The sequence below is a fragment of the Puntigrus tetrazona genome, chromosome 9 (assembly GCF_018831695.1).
Source record: "Puntigrus tetrazona isolate hp1 chromosome 9, ASM1883169v1, whole genome shotgun sequence".
NCBI classification, from domain to species: Eukaryota; Metazoa; Chordata; class Actinopteri; order Cypriniformes; family Cyprinidae; genus Puntigrus; species Puntigrus tetrazona.
This window is the reverse complement of record NC_056707.1, coordinates 136,550-153,710: the sequence shown is the minus strand read 5'-3', so window position 1 is coordinate 153,710 and position 17,161 is coordinate 136,550. Positions and strand designations below refer to the sequence as shown.

At 37.9% G+C, this 17,161-nt stretch overlaps 1 protein-coding gene across 1 annotated transcript in view; it reads right to left on the bottom strand.

The window, feature by feature from the left end:
• Window positions 1-14,035: 14,035 nt before the first annotated feature.
• LOC122351404 (semaphorin-5B-like) overlaps window positions 14,036-17,161 on the bottom strand; it is a 91,800-nt gene continuing 88,674 nt past the window's right edge. The window contains 1 exon segment of the mRNA XM_043248464.1: window positions 14,036-14,373. Coding sequence (XP_043104399.1) covers window positions 14,206-14,373 — 168 coding nt within the window. The 3' untranslated portion in view covers window positions 14,036-14,205.

Genomic DNA, 17,161 nt, shown 5'->3' with positions numbered 1-17,161 from the left:
CCTTCATTTACCTTTTATAATACACACAGTATCTAAGTTGTTTTTTTATTTTCTAAAATCTAGTTTCTAGAATTCTGAAAATTAAAATAAAAACACTGAATTTGGTTTTAAGAAAAGCCATTGAGTCCTAAGAAGAAAGTCATATCCACCTAGCATGGCTTGAGTGTGAGTAAAATACTAGTTAATTTTCATTTATGGGTAATTTTCATTTCAACCGTTAAAAATAAATTCCAGAAAAATTAAAGCAGAAATTCTGAAAAAACAAAACTGATTTCATAATGCACTATGCTTGCAAACAAAGAGGGGAAACATGCAAACCATATAAGCAGTTATGGTGCAAGTTTTTTTTTTTTTTGGATGCAGAGATGTGTAAAGCCACTCTAATTTAAACTTTGTATTTTTTGTATTGTTAAAAATGCAAGAACCTTAGTCCACACATTTGTTATTTTCTGTATACCTGGAGTTATTTATAAGAATATGATAAACACACGTCTGTTCTGTCATGCACTGAAGTACATCTGCGTCTGGTGCTCTAAAAGCTGTCATCGCTAACCTCAGTCAACCTCGCTCTTTTGTTTTTCAGAGCTGTCCTGGTTAAACTGGTGTCTGACAGGCTCCTGCATCTTCAGTCTCCTGCTCCTCCTCTTCTTCAGGGAATCATACGACCGCCTCTATTTGGATGTCTTTGTCTCTGTCTGAGCGCACCATGAGTTTTTTTTTTTTTTTCAAAGGCTTGTCTTTACATGGGCACGGTATTCCAGCAGAGTGCAGAGAAAGGGCACACAGCATGTTGCTCACTTTCATGGATCGGTGTTGTTGTTTTTTTTTGGTTTTTGTTTTTTTTGAAAGAATGTTGTAATTGTGAAATATATGACCAGCGGTGGTGGCAGTGCATTGTGTTAGCATCATAACTAACAGCGGGAACTGAGACCCGACTAAGGAGGGAAGAAGTGTAGATGCTGACCTTTCTACTTGACATTTTGCCTTCTGGATGCATCCTTTTTATATTTTATTTGACTTTTTTTATTTGTACCTTTTTTATTATTTTTTAAAAATATGATTAATGGAAGTTATGTGTTTACATACTGGCACAATATAAGAGACTTTTATTGCATAGAGAGGCACTGCGGGCTACTTACGGATTTGGCATTGCCCCATGGTGATGACTCCTCTAGTGCTCTCACCACATCTAATGGGAGTGTAATGGATAATTATAGACAAGCTCAATTAGCCGCCTGGCGAGAGCTACGGCCGCCTGTGGAACGGGGACCTCCTTAGAGCTGTAGTGTCACTTGTGAATAGCCTGTGGGATCCGAGCTTTAATTGACCTGTGATAGGCTGTCAATAAGTGGCATACGCTGTGGTCTTCTTGTTTTTCTTATCAACCCATATTATGCAAAAGATAATTCCCTCTGCTGTGGGGTTTTGCTACTCACCTTGCAGCCGTTAAGTCCGATTCTGAGTCATGTTACCTCGAGGCATCTGAGGTCACAGTTTACGTGATGAGGGGATCTATAGTATTCATGTTTAGGTAGGTCTTTGTGTTCGTCCCATTCTCATGTTTATAACTGTAGCATGCGCACAGTGGCTGTCTGTTGCACAAGCCTTTTAGAATTTTATGCAATTGATCATGCATTTAGCTGTAATTTATTAACTCGTTTTAGGGATTAATACACTAAAGTGGACTATAAGGGATTGTTAATGGTCTGAGTACTGTTGCAAGAGAGCGGGTTAAACACGGTGTTATGGTAGTGCTGGAACAGTACAACACTATTCACCAGCAATAACAGCCATGTTCGGGAGCCTTTCGTGATTTGTGGCGAAACCTAATGCAAAACGAGTGCAATACTCTCTCTCGAGTTTAAAATATAGCCTGGCGATGACCCCGCGCCTACCGGGCTGTTCTCTCCTGCATTTTGAGATTTAAATCTCCATTTGAATCTGGTCTAGTTTGCCGTTGCTTCACCTGGTGAAATTCAGCAGCTTGAGACTCGCTGTTGGATTTAGTGTTGATTTCAGTGGAACTGATTGACGGACAAGGAAAAGCATTTTATGGACACGTTTCCAACTGAGAACTTTGGACTCTCTTTCATAAACGCGCACACACACACACACACACATACGGTTCTGTTCTCTGGGAAAAGCCTGCATGTGAATCACTTTCCGTGTCTTTGTACAGAACGGTTCTCTATTTTACCTGTCGTTAACGTTGCCTTAATTAACCGTGACCTTTGTTCTGTCGTCCTCTCCACTGTGATGTGCGTGCCGTGCTGCAGTCGGTGCTTGTGCTCTGTTCTGTCACTGTAATTTTAATTGTAAGTGGCACTGGAGAGGCGTACGTGCCCCTGTCCATGTGCAGATACATGTCAAAGATTTTTAGCACCTTATTAAAAATGTTTTTCAAAAGGAATCGTGTTTTATTCTCCTCTCTGTCATTAAAATGTTAATCCGGCCTGAAGTGTGTAATGAGAAACCAGAGAAAAAAGCAGATAGTTCCGATTTTGAAATGTGACTGGATAAGCCATGTACCAAGCCATCTTAACGTTACGTAGCGCGAAACGGCATGTGACTGACCTTCGAGGAAACGGCGTTTCGTTTCCAGTAAATGTGTTATCATGGGTGTCTATAAGATGAGCTCATGTTTTTGGAGTTTGCACACACTCCACGATGCCCCACACCCTTCAAAGCATGAGATCATAGATGACATCAGGACTGAGAGTGGGCGACCACGGCCGGTATGTGTTGTTAACATATTGTGTGGTATACCAGCCAAAAACCCGCGGTTTACATGCAAGCCTATAGATTACTGTTCTCATAGATTTCCTCTTTCTCTGTGAATGTTTGTATGCTGTTCATATTACTTTCAGTTTGAGAAGTTATTTATTCATGTTACCATTGCATAGTTCCAGGTTTAGTGTGTGTGTATATATATATATATATATATATATATATATATATTTTATATATATATATATATATATATATTACAAAACCAAAAATGACAACTATAATAATCTAAAGGATATATTCAATATTTTATTTATATTGTATATACACTTTTCATTTCAATCTTGGTATTTTTTCAATCAAATGGTTGTATAATTTAGGGTTAATACAAGTGTAATTTGTTCAATACATTTATTGAATATCAGAATCTACTTGGTAGTAAAGTTTGTGTGTATAAATTCTTCATTCTGCTATCCATCTCCTTATCTGTTGCTGTATTATCAGGTTTTATTAAAACTAAAATCAATTTGCAGTTTTGTGCATGTTAAATACATTTACTTTGCATTCATCCTTTTGCATAAAAACATCAGTCTAATGGTTTTAAGTGGATTATCTGTCCTCAGGGACATAGAAACCTTAACATGTTTTCAAGTTTTTTTTTTTGTATTCCCTTTACTTTTTAAAAAAGCCTTACTTTTTCACTTTTTCCCCTTTCAAAGAATGGAGTATTGAAGTTCTTTTTTTTTTTTTATTTTTGTTTCACAGTACCGTTGTCAGAGCATTGAAAGCACATTGATCCCTTTCTTCATCCCACCATAGCTGAATAACAAAAAGGAGCATTTAAACTTGTCGCGTCAACTTTTCAGCACATAAAAAAGCCTCAGATTCAAGTGTTACTTTTCAGTGTTGACAACAGCAGCAACAGGCATCCTGGGAGAAGATTGTCTTAAACAGGTGTTTTCATTCAGTGACAAGCAATTTCATAAAATCCATTCTGGCTTTGTTCCCCGTCCATGGGCTCTGTACTGCCATGGTTCCTGTTCTTGAGCACATGACGCACGCTCTGTAGTAAACAGAGCTCACTGTCACTCTAGGTGACACTTTTATAGCCATTGATTTGTTTTCTGTTGCAACTTTCAGTCCTCGCATGCTCTGTGTGCCCTTTCATGTTTCCGGCAAGATGTTTCCCAGCGGATGACTTCTGTGACAGATGAACAGAACCTGTCTTATAAACCAAAAAAAAAAAAATACAAATACATAGAAAACTAAAATATAGGACTGTCTCACTAGTTACAGTTGTGTGTTCTGAAGTTTACACACCCCTTGTTGAAACTGTAATATTCTTATATTTGGTACGTTTAGCATAAAATTATGAATTTAAATTCAAAAGACAAGTGGTGCCCAGCTGCCTACTAATATTTTTTTTATGCTATTTGTGCATGACCATGTGCATTTATATATTTATACATTTATGCATAATAAATATATAGACCGTTCACACACATGTGAACAAAATGTTTTATTTTGCATGTGATTAATCATTTGACAGCACTATTTAAAATGTAAAATATTTAGTCGTTTTTTTTTATCAAATAGTTTTATTGCTTTATTTTAAATAAACAAAAATATGATTTTAACGGTCTTAGTTTTTATAGAGAAAATAGCCTGACTTTTTTGGTGCTTTTAACCAAAAATGCAATTCTCTAATGCAAGTTTACAGGTGCCTATTTTTTTTTTTTTTTTTTTTTTTTTTTTTAGCTGTAAAGATATCTCAGTACATTGCAGTTTCTTTAAGGATACACGATTGCAGTAAGCGGCAGATGGCTGGCAGGGATGTGCGCAACATGGTCACAGAGGCATTAGCAGGCATCTCGCTCCAGCCCTGACTGTGATACCCTGCTGAATAAGAAGGTAGGCATGGAACCCACACTTTGAGCAAATCAATAGCAAAGTCCAACAAAACATAATGGAGCTTGATGATAATCAGGGAGCATGTTTGGATGAGGACTCTACTTGGCTGAATCTCATCAAGGTGAGTCACTTTCGTTCCAAGAACAGACGGAAGATGGAACGAGCAGACGGCATGTTTGGATTCAGTTGTGCGGCTCTAATATGCGGAGACGTGGCTAAACCAAAGCAGCATGTCCCAAGACTTCAAGCAATTAAGAGATCCAGGCAAGCGGAAACGCAGCGGTCAGGAGAGTGACGGACACTTTGATCAGGCACTCATCTCATTTTAATCCAGCAACACCTCTGCTCCCTCAGCCACGCTCTGCTAACGAAGGAAGTTGGCTACAATGGCGTAAACCAAATTAAATGTATTGTTTTAAGATAGTTATACAGGGCTTGGACAAAATATTGTGAAACACTAATTATGTACCCTCAAGTTGTTCCAAACCTGTAAGACCTTCGTTCATCATCGGAACACAAATGATTATTTTTGATGAAATCGGAGAGCCATCTAACCCTGATTTATTTACTACATTTCTGGATCTGGTGTCATTTCTGTTGTGTTGCTGCTGAAGGATCAGATTGCTCTCCAAAATAAAATAAATTTGTGTTCCTGACGATGAATTCTGGGGTGAACTAACCCTTTATCACCAGCATTTGGATTTAACCCTCTTAGAATAGATACACATAACCTGTGAAAAGTCTCCAGTAGAATATCAGAACGTCTGCCAGTTGCTTAGATGAGAGTTTCTCACTCTCCTTTACACAACTGGCCACAGTGGTTTGATAATATTCTAGATAGCACACATACGTCTTCAAGATGTCTGTTGAAAATTGTTCTGGAAAGCATCTGCTGTGTACAAACATCTGACAGATGTCTGAAAGATTTCAGATTTACAAACATTCCAAACATTTTAAAGACATCTAATAAATATCTATTTAATATCTGATATGAAATGTCCTATATTGCAAATAAGCAAACACTATGAAACTGATTTCAAACTCAATTCCTTAATGCATTCAGGGTCAGTTGTGTTTGATTAGGGTTGAGCTAAACTGTGCAGAGCTGTGGCCCTCCAGGAATTGAGTTTCTCAGAATCCAATTTCTCTAAAAAAATTTGTCAAATAGACATCTCTGTGATGTACTTGTGCTATCGGAAGCTCTAATTTATCTGGCCATGGCAGATGTTGAAGTTCATCTTGATGCTCCAACTATGTGGGTTTTATGATCATGACTCTGTCTTTTTTGCATTTCTGTGAGTAATGTTTCAGCTATTGACCCTTTGCAAGGAGACTGACTGATAGGTCCATCTAACCAATCACAATACGTGATTGAACACAAAACCTTTTGCTGTTCATTTACGTTTATTTCATGGTGTTACAGTGATCTGTCACTACATGTTAAAGAACAATAAAATTAAATTTTCTTTAATTTTCTTAAATTTAAATCTTTGCTTCGCGATGTATATTTCACTGCTTGAGAAGATGATGTGTGGCGTGAAAACTGGTGTGGTTTTGTCAAGTCCCATGTGTTTAGTTTATAAAGAAACATGGACTTCAAGGTATTAAGTTTTGTTGTATCTTAACTGTGGTTTTTCTTACCAAATCCTTCTGCTTTTGATGCTTCTTTTCAATCACTTTCCGTTTTTGCCAACTATTCTTCTCTGATGGAGTATTGCCTGGCTTTGTGTACACAGCCATATATCCATAAAGACTATTGTTCTTATAACACCAAATAATTGGGCTGTTAAGATTACAGACGCTTCTGCTAAACGGTTTTGTTCAACCCCTTCATATTATGTTACAGTGTAACTGGTAGCACAAAGCAAAGAAGTTCAATTCCCATTAAGCACAATCTTCTGTGTCTGTATATGTAAAGGGTGACTAATGGACATCTGGATTATAGTTTTGCTACCTCATAAACGAGAGAGCAGCTAGCAGTAAGGCAACTTGTGCTGTTAACATGGGCTCGATGGAGCCAGACAGACCGGTCAGGATTTATGACTTTGATCTGTTCAATCATAAGAGTGCTGAATGGAAATGGCCGGTGTCAGAGGTCAGTAGCTCCATTAACCCGTCCTTGCAGCAAGTTGGGGCTGAATTGCATAGCGGTGCTGCCACAACAGCTGCTGCAGGTGCTCACCTGTCAGACTGAAGTACCTCTGAGCTGCTAATTAATAATTAATCATGTAGCTCATTATTCATAATGACTTACTGTACATGAACCGCAACCCTGCAAGCTTTCAGTTACCAGGCCAGATCACCACACTGTTTTAACAGAAAGAGAGAAAAAGGGTGGTTTTAGTGTCATGGGTGTATTGAAGAAGCTAAACATGGTTTATAAAAAAAAACACGTTTTATATTGTTACTTTAAATGATTGTTTAAATGACATGGTTAGAGATTTGTGTGCAGCACCTTCAGACATGAGTTCTAGCACAACATCTTATATCTTTGAAAGTCTCTCCGCATTTTCTGAAGGTACTTGGACAAAGGCTTTGCTTCATTTAGAGAAGATATTTTAAAAAGTGAGTGGCAGTGTTATCTCTTTAAAACTTGTTCTTCTTTTCCCCTTTGTTTTAAAGTTTTTGAGTTGCTTGTTCTGTGTGTTCTGAGTCTTACTAAAGGTTCTGAGCAATTTCTGTTTCATGGGGCAAAAAAAACGCTTGCAGTATGTTTCCTGATGGAAAGTTGTAGCGCTATAAAATATTCAGTTGTGTCACTTGTTCCTCTTTTGCACTGCAGTGTTAGTATGTGTAAAAATAACTTTGTCAAACAATATTATTAACAAAAGACCGAATTAAGCTTTGTTTTAAAATGACATTGTTAGACTTTCCTGAGTAGAAACTTTCTGTGGAAAACTTTTTCTTGCTAAATTTGTGCCAAAGCTATATTCCAATCAAGGACAATGTTGTAGTTTTCCTTGGTTCACAGCATGTTTTAGTTTTTATGAAATCAGGCAGTAGACTGAATAAGTTTTGTTACACACACACACACACACACACACACACACACATGTATATACACACACACACACACATACACATATATATATATATATGTGTGTGTATATATATATATATATACACATGTATTTTTTTGTCTCTGTCTGTTTTTGTTCCATATTTTCTGTGTGTAGAATATATATTAGAATCCATTTATCCAAACCATATTATAGTGAGGTAATATATATCATTTATGCTCCTGCTATCATATATGAATATCTATATAAAGGACCCTTTACACACACAATTATGGCCACCCACCCATTCTTTAATGTCATCTGTCTGATAAACACTACTCGGTCATCAATGACTTTGAGAGAAGTCAGTAGGAGCGGAAAGCTGTGAACATTGGATATGATCCTTATGTTTGACTTTGAAAGAGAGTTTAGAGCATTTTCATCATTATGCATGATTCATCTTTCCTCGCTTTTTTATATATAATTCCAGTGCCCAGAGTAATAAAGCACAAAGGAATAAAATAGTGAAGAAAATTCTATGCAAGCAAGTAGTACACTTGCACATGACTTCATTTTTTTCACAAATGTACTGTTTTTTAGTTTACATGTGCATTAGTTCCCGATTGCAACATCAAATTCATGACACTGATGTTTGTATACAGAACAGCCACAGACTCAGCACCCATAACTGACTGTTACAAAGACATCCCGACAGAAGCGAAAGATCTGAACATTGGATGATGCCTCATGGTACCATCACAGAGACTTTCAAAAGAGAGTTTAGAGAATGATCTTCACCCCTGTATGCATACCCTGTCAATCTTCAAACAACTGAAAACTCATCTCTTTCGACACTACTTGACACCACTTTATATTTAACAAAAAAAAAAAAAAAGTTCTTTCTGTATATTCTTTTCCAGCTTGTACTTATTTGAACAGTACCTGAGGTTGGCATTACGAGCACTTCCTCTGTCTGTTTGCCTCTTGATGAATCGCTTTTGTATTCCTTTTATAAGTTGCTTTGGAAGACGTCTGCACAATGGCTGAACATAAATGTAAATTTGAATGTGTTTATATTATTATATATAAAATAAAAAAAGCTAAATCATTTTTCTTTTATTTCTTTTGATGTCAGTGTGAAATATGACAGGTTTTGTGAAATCATTCTACTGTAAGTTCCTTGTATACGGAAGAGATCCGATCAATGACATCTGCTTGCAGATGATATCAATCATTTCAAAGCATCTGTTATTTCACAGCACAGAGAGACTATTTTCCTCTGAGAATGAAGGCGATATTCTGTGCGTAAAGGAGCTGTTTATGGTTCTGAGACCCACTCAAAAGCATTTGAAAACTGGTTTGTTCATCTTGTAAGCATGCAAACAGTCTCTCCCAGTCTCCCTGTGGAGCCCAAACGCCAAAACAATTTCGGCTTTGTTCACAAACATCATGAAAGCATGATGTTTATCTGATGTGCCCCACTGTGTTCTTCACAGAGATCATCGGTTATATAGTGATAATGACGGTAGGGCATAGATGCAAACCAATTTCTGGATTAAGTAGCCTAATCTGAATACAGAATTTACCTAAATTATTTCCTCAAAATCTTTCTTGTCCAATAAATACATTATGAAATAGACTCAACAAATCTGTTGAACGGCATTCTTCATGGGAGTAAGTTATAAATTCTCAAATTTATTAAAAAATAAATACTGAATAAAAAAATGAGATGACTACACCTCTTCTTGAATGTTTCCAAATTATAATTGAAAATTAATTGGGATGATTTTGTGGGCCTTAATTTTCAAGAAAAATACATATATTTGGGAGGGGATCATTTACAGCAAAAATACTTTTAAAGCATTTGTTATTTTAAATACTGAGCTAATTTCTGAACTGAATTAACAGTTCTGTATAAATATTTGAAAAGACATCTTGTGAAAAACAATACAAATTAATATGAATTAATGTATTATGTTCATTAACTTTGACAGAAACTTTAAAAATGTATTGCATTGTCATTAAAGTTAATGGAGTAATGCATATTATAATATTTGTATACAACTAATATTTAAAAAAGTTTTTTCAAATGCATTTATTTTTCTTTAAAGGAATACTCAAAAGGCATTTGCTTATTTTAAAATGTTTGACTATTTTCTTCTTCCCAAGTAACTTTTGAAATGCACATGAATCCAAAGTTTATGTTTCCAAGACAGTGTCAATGGACTTTTAATACCCTTTTTCGTCACCTTTCAGACTCCATGTGAGACTAGGAGAAGATTATCCTTCATACCAGGTGTGTTAAGGAAGTTAAAGTCTAGTCCTGGTGAAGACACATTACTCTGCAGTCCCAGCCTCTGCTGACAACAGCACAAATTGATTCCACGAGGTTTGCAGAACCAGCCACAAAAGCATCTGTCTCGCTCCTCGCCACTGCTCTTCCCTGATGGGCCACAGATTCGGCCCCTACCTTCAGCATACGGTGCTCTCCTGGCATGACGCCAGCTGGCCACTCAGGGGAGGACAGCGGTGGTCATCTGTCAGTGCCAGTCTGTCAGCAGATAGCGGGTGATGGATGGAGCCTTGCGCTCGTCAATAAAACCCACTTTGAAATGATTGCAGTGCTGTGCAAAGACCAGGCCCTCCTGCTGAAGCGCAGCGGGGTCTGGCCTTCACCCTCCGTCTCGAAGCGTTGCCCTGTTGGACTTGGATGTTTGGCTTTTATGCTGAGGAACAGTAGGTTTATGTATCGTTTACGACAGGAAGATGACATCATTCACTTTGAGCTTGGAAAAAACATCTCAGAACACACATAGTTCAGAATCATTAATTGCTCAGCCTAATGTCATTCCAAACACAAATGCCAAACTTTTTAATGGACAGTTCTTAGAAATGGACATGAATTGGTCACCTGACCAAATTTCAAAAAGCATCATAAAAATGGTTCATACTACTTCTGGAGCCACATAATAACTGTCAACTGAAAATCTTGACATCCCTGGGAACAAAATTAGCAAATGAATTTCGGACTCATGTGTCTTCGGAGTCAGATTTTTCAATGAAAAAATGATACATTCATAAACCGATCTTAAAGCATTTAACTCTTAATTCTGACACAGTGGCACTGGAGGTGAAGATTTTCATTGAATTCCAGGTTAAAGTTTATTCCTTCTCACAAAATGACTCGGAATATAGCACATGGGTTGAATGGACTACTTAAGACACTTTTCTTTTGAATTTGTGTGATATTTATAATGTGAAATCTTCGGTTCCTAACTTCCTATTCATTTTAACTGCACGGACAGGAGCGACCTATGGTGTAATTAAAATACTTTATCTCCTTTTGTGTTCCAGAGAAGAAAGTCGTGCAGGTTTGAAACCGCATGAGTGTGAATAGATAATGAGAGAATTTTCGTTTTTGAGTGGACTATTCTGTTCACTGAATGGACCAACAGCAATACCATTATTATTGATCATCTAAACACCCATTTAAAAAAACAACAACAGGAACAAAAGAGTCTACCAGTTCCTATTCACTCTCACTCTCTTAAAACTCTATACTGGGTTTAAATATGAGAGAGATTTGCAGTCCAAGACTTCCAGTGAATAAACTCACTGGATAAATCTCGTATAGCAATGCCAACTTCAATATTTATGCCATCAGGTCTTGAGTGAAAAGGGCAAACAGTGTATCATGTCAAAGACCAACATCCATTTTTCTCTCTGAGGAGGGATTGTGTGAAGCGTAAACGTTGTGTGTGTGTTGTCAGCATTTAGGTCCAATTTCCCTCGGCCTGCCAAACAAATCCCTCCACATACAAATGGGAGTGTACGATACCCAACCTGACATTGGATTGAAAACATGACAATTTGAAAACGCTTACCTTTCACTCTGCGGGAGACAGCGGGGTGACCTAGATTGATGTAGTGTGGGAGTAGTTGGGAAAGGACGAAATCAGCTCAGGTTAGACCGGGTTGGCATCAAGGTTTATTATCTTTTACAATGTACAATATACAAAAATATAGAGTACCAAAAATTCACAGTGTCTAAAAGGCAGTGATTACAGTCTACATCGCATATCTAACCACCAGGTCAGTTGCATAGAAGGGCACCAAGCCTTGCAGGGATGGAGCACCTCATTGCGTCGTCCGGCTTTATGCGTGTTCAATAGCACAGATACTCCTTTCAAAACCCGACTTACACAGAGCCGCTGCACTTTACCAACATATATTATCTGGGCAGGCACACGGGAGCCAATTTGGAGATTTAGTTTGACCTTTAACTTTGAATATGAGCTTAGAGTTTTGCCTATTCTTGAATTTCTTTTCATGCGTACAGTGGAGTCCAAAAGCCTTTTAAAAACATTTAATATCTGGTGAAATTGGAAATGATGTTTTCTGATATTAAAAAACAAAAACTTTTCACTCAAATTATGTTCACAATATAATTCTGAAATGGAAAAAAATAAAACCATTTTCTGGACTTTAGATTTGTTTCAATAAAAAAGCTTTTTTCAATAATACTCTCAGATTTTTGGACTCCTCTGTTGATTTTTTTTTTTTGTACTGAAAATGCTCAGTATGCAATCATCTTTAATATATAAAAAAAATTCCCATTAAATTATTTGAACAGGATCCAACAGTATCAAAACAACTAAAGACTGTATTTCAGTATGATATTGAAGCAACTTAATTTGTAATTTTGTGAACCTTGTCAAGTGAGTGGCAAAAATCAATTCATATGAATTATGAACAGATGAATAAAAGTACAAACACTAATAGTTTTGTAGGAAACTCTAATGAATAATCGTTGAAGTTATCGATCAGGGTCGGTCCACAAGATGGTCTCTCTCTTGCAGTCAATCTCTGGACACTGACAGGCTCCATCCCCACACAATCCCTACGGTTGGTATATTTACACAGCTGCTGCACATATTATTTTACAACTATAAGGCGTTTAAAAACAGTGTTAGCTTTACAATATACATGTACATTATACTAACATTTGCGTGGCATAACTTTTTTTTCGCAGTGGGACATCACTTATTTACAACCCATGTACTCATGCTTAGCTGAAAGCATGGCTGGCTTACGTAGCATTCATTAAACGAGCATGATAAAATAGCTTAGTTTAGTTTTCAATGCCCTTTAGAAACCAAGCAATACCATAAATACTATATCCCGATGAGAGTTTCCGTTCCTGAATTGTTTTTATCGATAACTGTTGAGTTGCATCTGGAATGTGAGTGTGATGCCACTGGGAAGCATGTCAACACACGGGCAAAATAAAATCTGAGTTGAGCACATAGTGCTGCACAAGATTCATTTTTTCAGATATTGTTCGATGTGACAATGACAGTGATGCATTGATAATTTCTGTGTAAGTTGACTCTCTGGGCAATTTCATGAATGTATGATGATCATGTAATGGTGTACGCCTTCGCTCATATCTCTGATAAATGTGATGGTGGTTAGGAATATACCATCTGGAAACGATAATAAAAAATAATATATGAAATGTTCAGTATAGCTCCGTCAATGTTTGAACTCACATCTTAAATAAACTCTATTATCCATCTATCCTACAACTGCTGAATAATTCCCTCTTTAAAATAGCCGTATAAAACAAGTGCCAAGCTATCAGTATTTTCTACATTTTTTCATAATAAAATATAGTCCGTCTCAGTTTGAACCCAGTCATATTTAATATGACCACCGGGACTTACAGTAAGAGAGTAGAACATGTTTGCTTCAGATCTAAGCATATTCCATGTTGGTGCAATATTCCTCGATTCCCATGCATTCGCAAGTAAGAAAGGCGTTTCAACTTTTCAGGGAAATAATGACGCATTCTTCTGGCCTTTTAACGTGCTTGAAAATCTATATTTCGCTTCTGATAAGAGTCCGTTCTGAATGGCATCCTATTTTAAGCAGTTCTTTTTTCTGCAGCTTTGTTCGAACTCATATCTGAAGAGTTCACCCAGGAGATGCATTGATCGTGCAACCCATCCTCTTTTGTCAGAGATTTGCCCCTCAAAAGGTCGGAAGTCAGTGGGACGTCCTTACATTTGCATCCAAAGGTAACACAATTCCACCGTTCTAACCGAACCTAATAATGTCACCATTGATTGCTCTCTTTTGTCTGGTGTCCATCTATTCTTCTTCTGTAGTTTCAAAAAGAACTGCCACAGTGTGGCAGATTGCATTTCCGTAATGGATATTGTTGGAGTGGTAATGCGGGATGCCAGCGCAATTTTTCTTCCCACCTTGAGCTTCAGCAAAACCTCTTTCCAGTAACGGGAGTTCTGCAGCGATCAATCAAGACATCAGTATATCAAAGTCAGTGTAGCTACACAATCTTTAAAAAGTGCTGTTTGAATCACTGGACTTTTCCCCAGTCGGACACCGTAAGGCATGACTTAGGTGACATAGTCCTTGGGGGAGAGATCTTTAGGGAAAATAATCGGCTGGAATGTTGGAAAAAGCACCTTATCAGTGCAGAGTGTATGGGTGGGGAAAGTGGAGGCCTTTAGGAGATGGCAATAAAGCTACGGATGGGACAAATGTCTCAGCTGTGGTTATAGGTTCTGCAAGGAGACGGCGAGGAGTCTGGTCGGTAGTCATATTTGCCCAGTGCTGTGGGGTAGTACGTGGTGGTGTACACGTTCGTCTGCTGAAGTGGTGATGGGAAGTAGTTGGTCCTCTCATCCGGCAGCAAATTGTTCTTATTCAGAGTCTGTGTAGTAAAACAAATAAAGGAGTGTGAGATGAGCTGAGAGGCATACAACTATCCATCATTCTCTGAGATGAAACACTGATCTCAGAGTCAGCAAACCTCTTGTGACCTTGAGAACTAAAAAGAACAGAATATGAGAAGGCTGAAAGCATCTCACACCTTCAAGAAACACTTCAGCTTAACATGTGTAAACTCTTTGTTCCTTGAAGGTACATGGTGTAATATCTGCACCACTGGCATGTTTGAGCAGTTCTGCACCACTAGTATGTTTGAGCAAATATTGTCTTGACTCTTGACCAATGGCATGAGTTTGTAGATTGCAGAGTCTTTTAATGAAGAAGAGACCAAAGCCACATCTAAGGACCAGAATGATATAGACCTTTGAAGGGGGTCTTTTGACTTGAACAACATAGTGACTGCAAAACCACTCTAAAAACTCTAGCAACCACTCTAGCAACAACATAACAACATGCCTAAAAGAACTGAAGAAATAAAATGATGTGCTAAAAATCACCCGGAATACTGATACTAAAACCTCTTAAAAGTGCCCATGAACTACAAGAACATTTTAGCAACCACAAAGCATTCTATAAATCACTGAAGAACACACAAACCGTATACACATCTGTGAAAACCACTGAGTGACATGTCAAAGCCACTTTTTGAGCAACTGTTAAAAAACACCCAGAGCACTTTAGCAACGTTAGAATGCTTTTCAATCAACAAATAAATATTTACAATGTATTTACTGTAGTGTACTGTACACTAACCCTAAGCGATTTATACATTATTATAAAACACTTGTTAGTCAATGGATTTCCTATGTGATGAGACAAGAAAAAAAGAATGCTTGGCAAAGGACGAGTTTGAACCCTTGTTGACCACATTATAAGCTACAACCTTATTCTCTAACATTCGCCAATGCAGATGCTGTTTGAAAATATCCAAACCTGACCACCCTAGGAACATGTTAAAAACACCAGAACACCCTAGCAAAACATTTTCTCAGAACACTCTAGAAACTGTATATCGACGAGTTAAAACCACAGCATCATTTTAAACACCTTTCAGAGCACTGTACAGCAACCCTATTGCCACTATAAGACAAACTCAAAAAATCAGGTTATTTTTGTGATTCTGTTTGGTGGTACTAGTGGAGTAGAAATAACACACTGCACCTTTAAATATGTAAGGCACTTCTGAATGGAGTCCACAGCCGATAAGCTGTATAATTTAAAGGTGGTGAACTCGGGGGTCATGGATGAAAGTAACGTGTGTGTGTGTGTGTGTATGAAATGCAGAGCTCTCGAGAAATATAATTTGTCTAGCTCTAAAAAAGCTGCAGCTCAGTTACTGGGGGAGTGAAGCTATGAAACATACAAGATTGATTTGAGTGACTCACCGTAGCCGAGAACTGCTGTGCAACAATTATAGTTTTCAATACCTGGCAAACAATAGCTGTACAAAGAGGCTGAGATCTCCATTTTCAGTCTGAACAAGACAGATGAAATTGCTTTTTTATCCAAGAGTCAATGAGTGACAAGTGAAGGGAATGTTTGCTGCTATTACGATACCAAATTACATCTTCCTGACTGTGGTATCTTTAGCAGGCTTTCGACAAACCTTTGCCTGAGCGAAATCAGAATATTCATCCTGATTTACAACGTGGCTCTCAATGGATGCTTATTCAAACACCCATCAATCAGAGAGCCTCCGTGTCACATGGTTAATATCGCACAGCCATCTGCGCACCGAAATGCCCTGGGAATGCGTGGACAGAAGACAGAGCGAAGCCTTTTGCAATGGCCGCTTCTTCCTACATCCACTCATACTGGCCAACTCTCATAATGAGTTTGGAGTGAGTAGTGGTCATGCAGAAGATCGATGGAAAAAGTGGCAAAAGGCTCGCGCAGGTGTCACAGCAAGGACACGAGGTGGAGGGAGAGCGAGCAGAGCCAAACTAATTGGATGAGCTCGACGATCAGTCACAACCAGCTGTGGGAGTCCACTGAGCGGCTGCTGCTTAAACAGCCTAATGGAGCCCATTAATAAAGACAGAGTGTGTGCCAGGAACCGCATGCAGCCAGAAGAGGCGGCTAAACAAGCGGCCGTGGGGAGAGTGAAAGCAGCGGTGATCTCCAAAGTATCAGTTATCTAGTGATGCTTATTTCAGACAAAACAAACGAGCATGCTCTATGATAGTGTTCGGTTACTTGGCTGCTTGCAACTTTTCCTGATAACTTATCTGTGGGGAAATGCAAAAGTAAATGTCATTTCCTGATGTTGAAATCTATCTTAATATGCAGTGAGTTTATGAAAGGCATTGGTGGCCACGTTCCCATGAAATGCTACGTCTCTGTGGTGCTATCAAAAACATTGATCCGTTTGATTGAGCATCCTGATGAGCCTAACATCTGCGAAAGAGATTTGAATATGGTAAAATGTGCATAACGGAGATGTTAAACACACTTTGAAGCAGCTGAGAAGATTTTGAAAGTTGCCAAAATACATAAATACAAACAGGATTCAGTCCACTGAGAAATGTGGAATTCTAAGGCCACAGATTCCAAGTCGGCATGTATTAGAAACTTATCTTCAGGCTCACATAGAATCTCTGCAGAATTATAATGACCACTACTTCCAAGAGGTCTAAAAATCCTTGTCTTTTGAGTGTTCATAAAAATATATAATATGTATTTCTACATTTGTTTATGCATTTAGCTACAGTATCAATGTGTGTAGGAGTGTGTTACTGTACATTTTACCATCTCAGAATTCTTTGATAAGT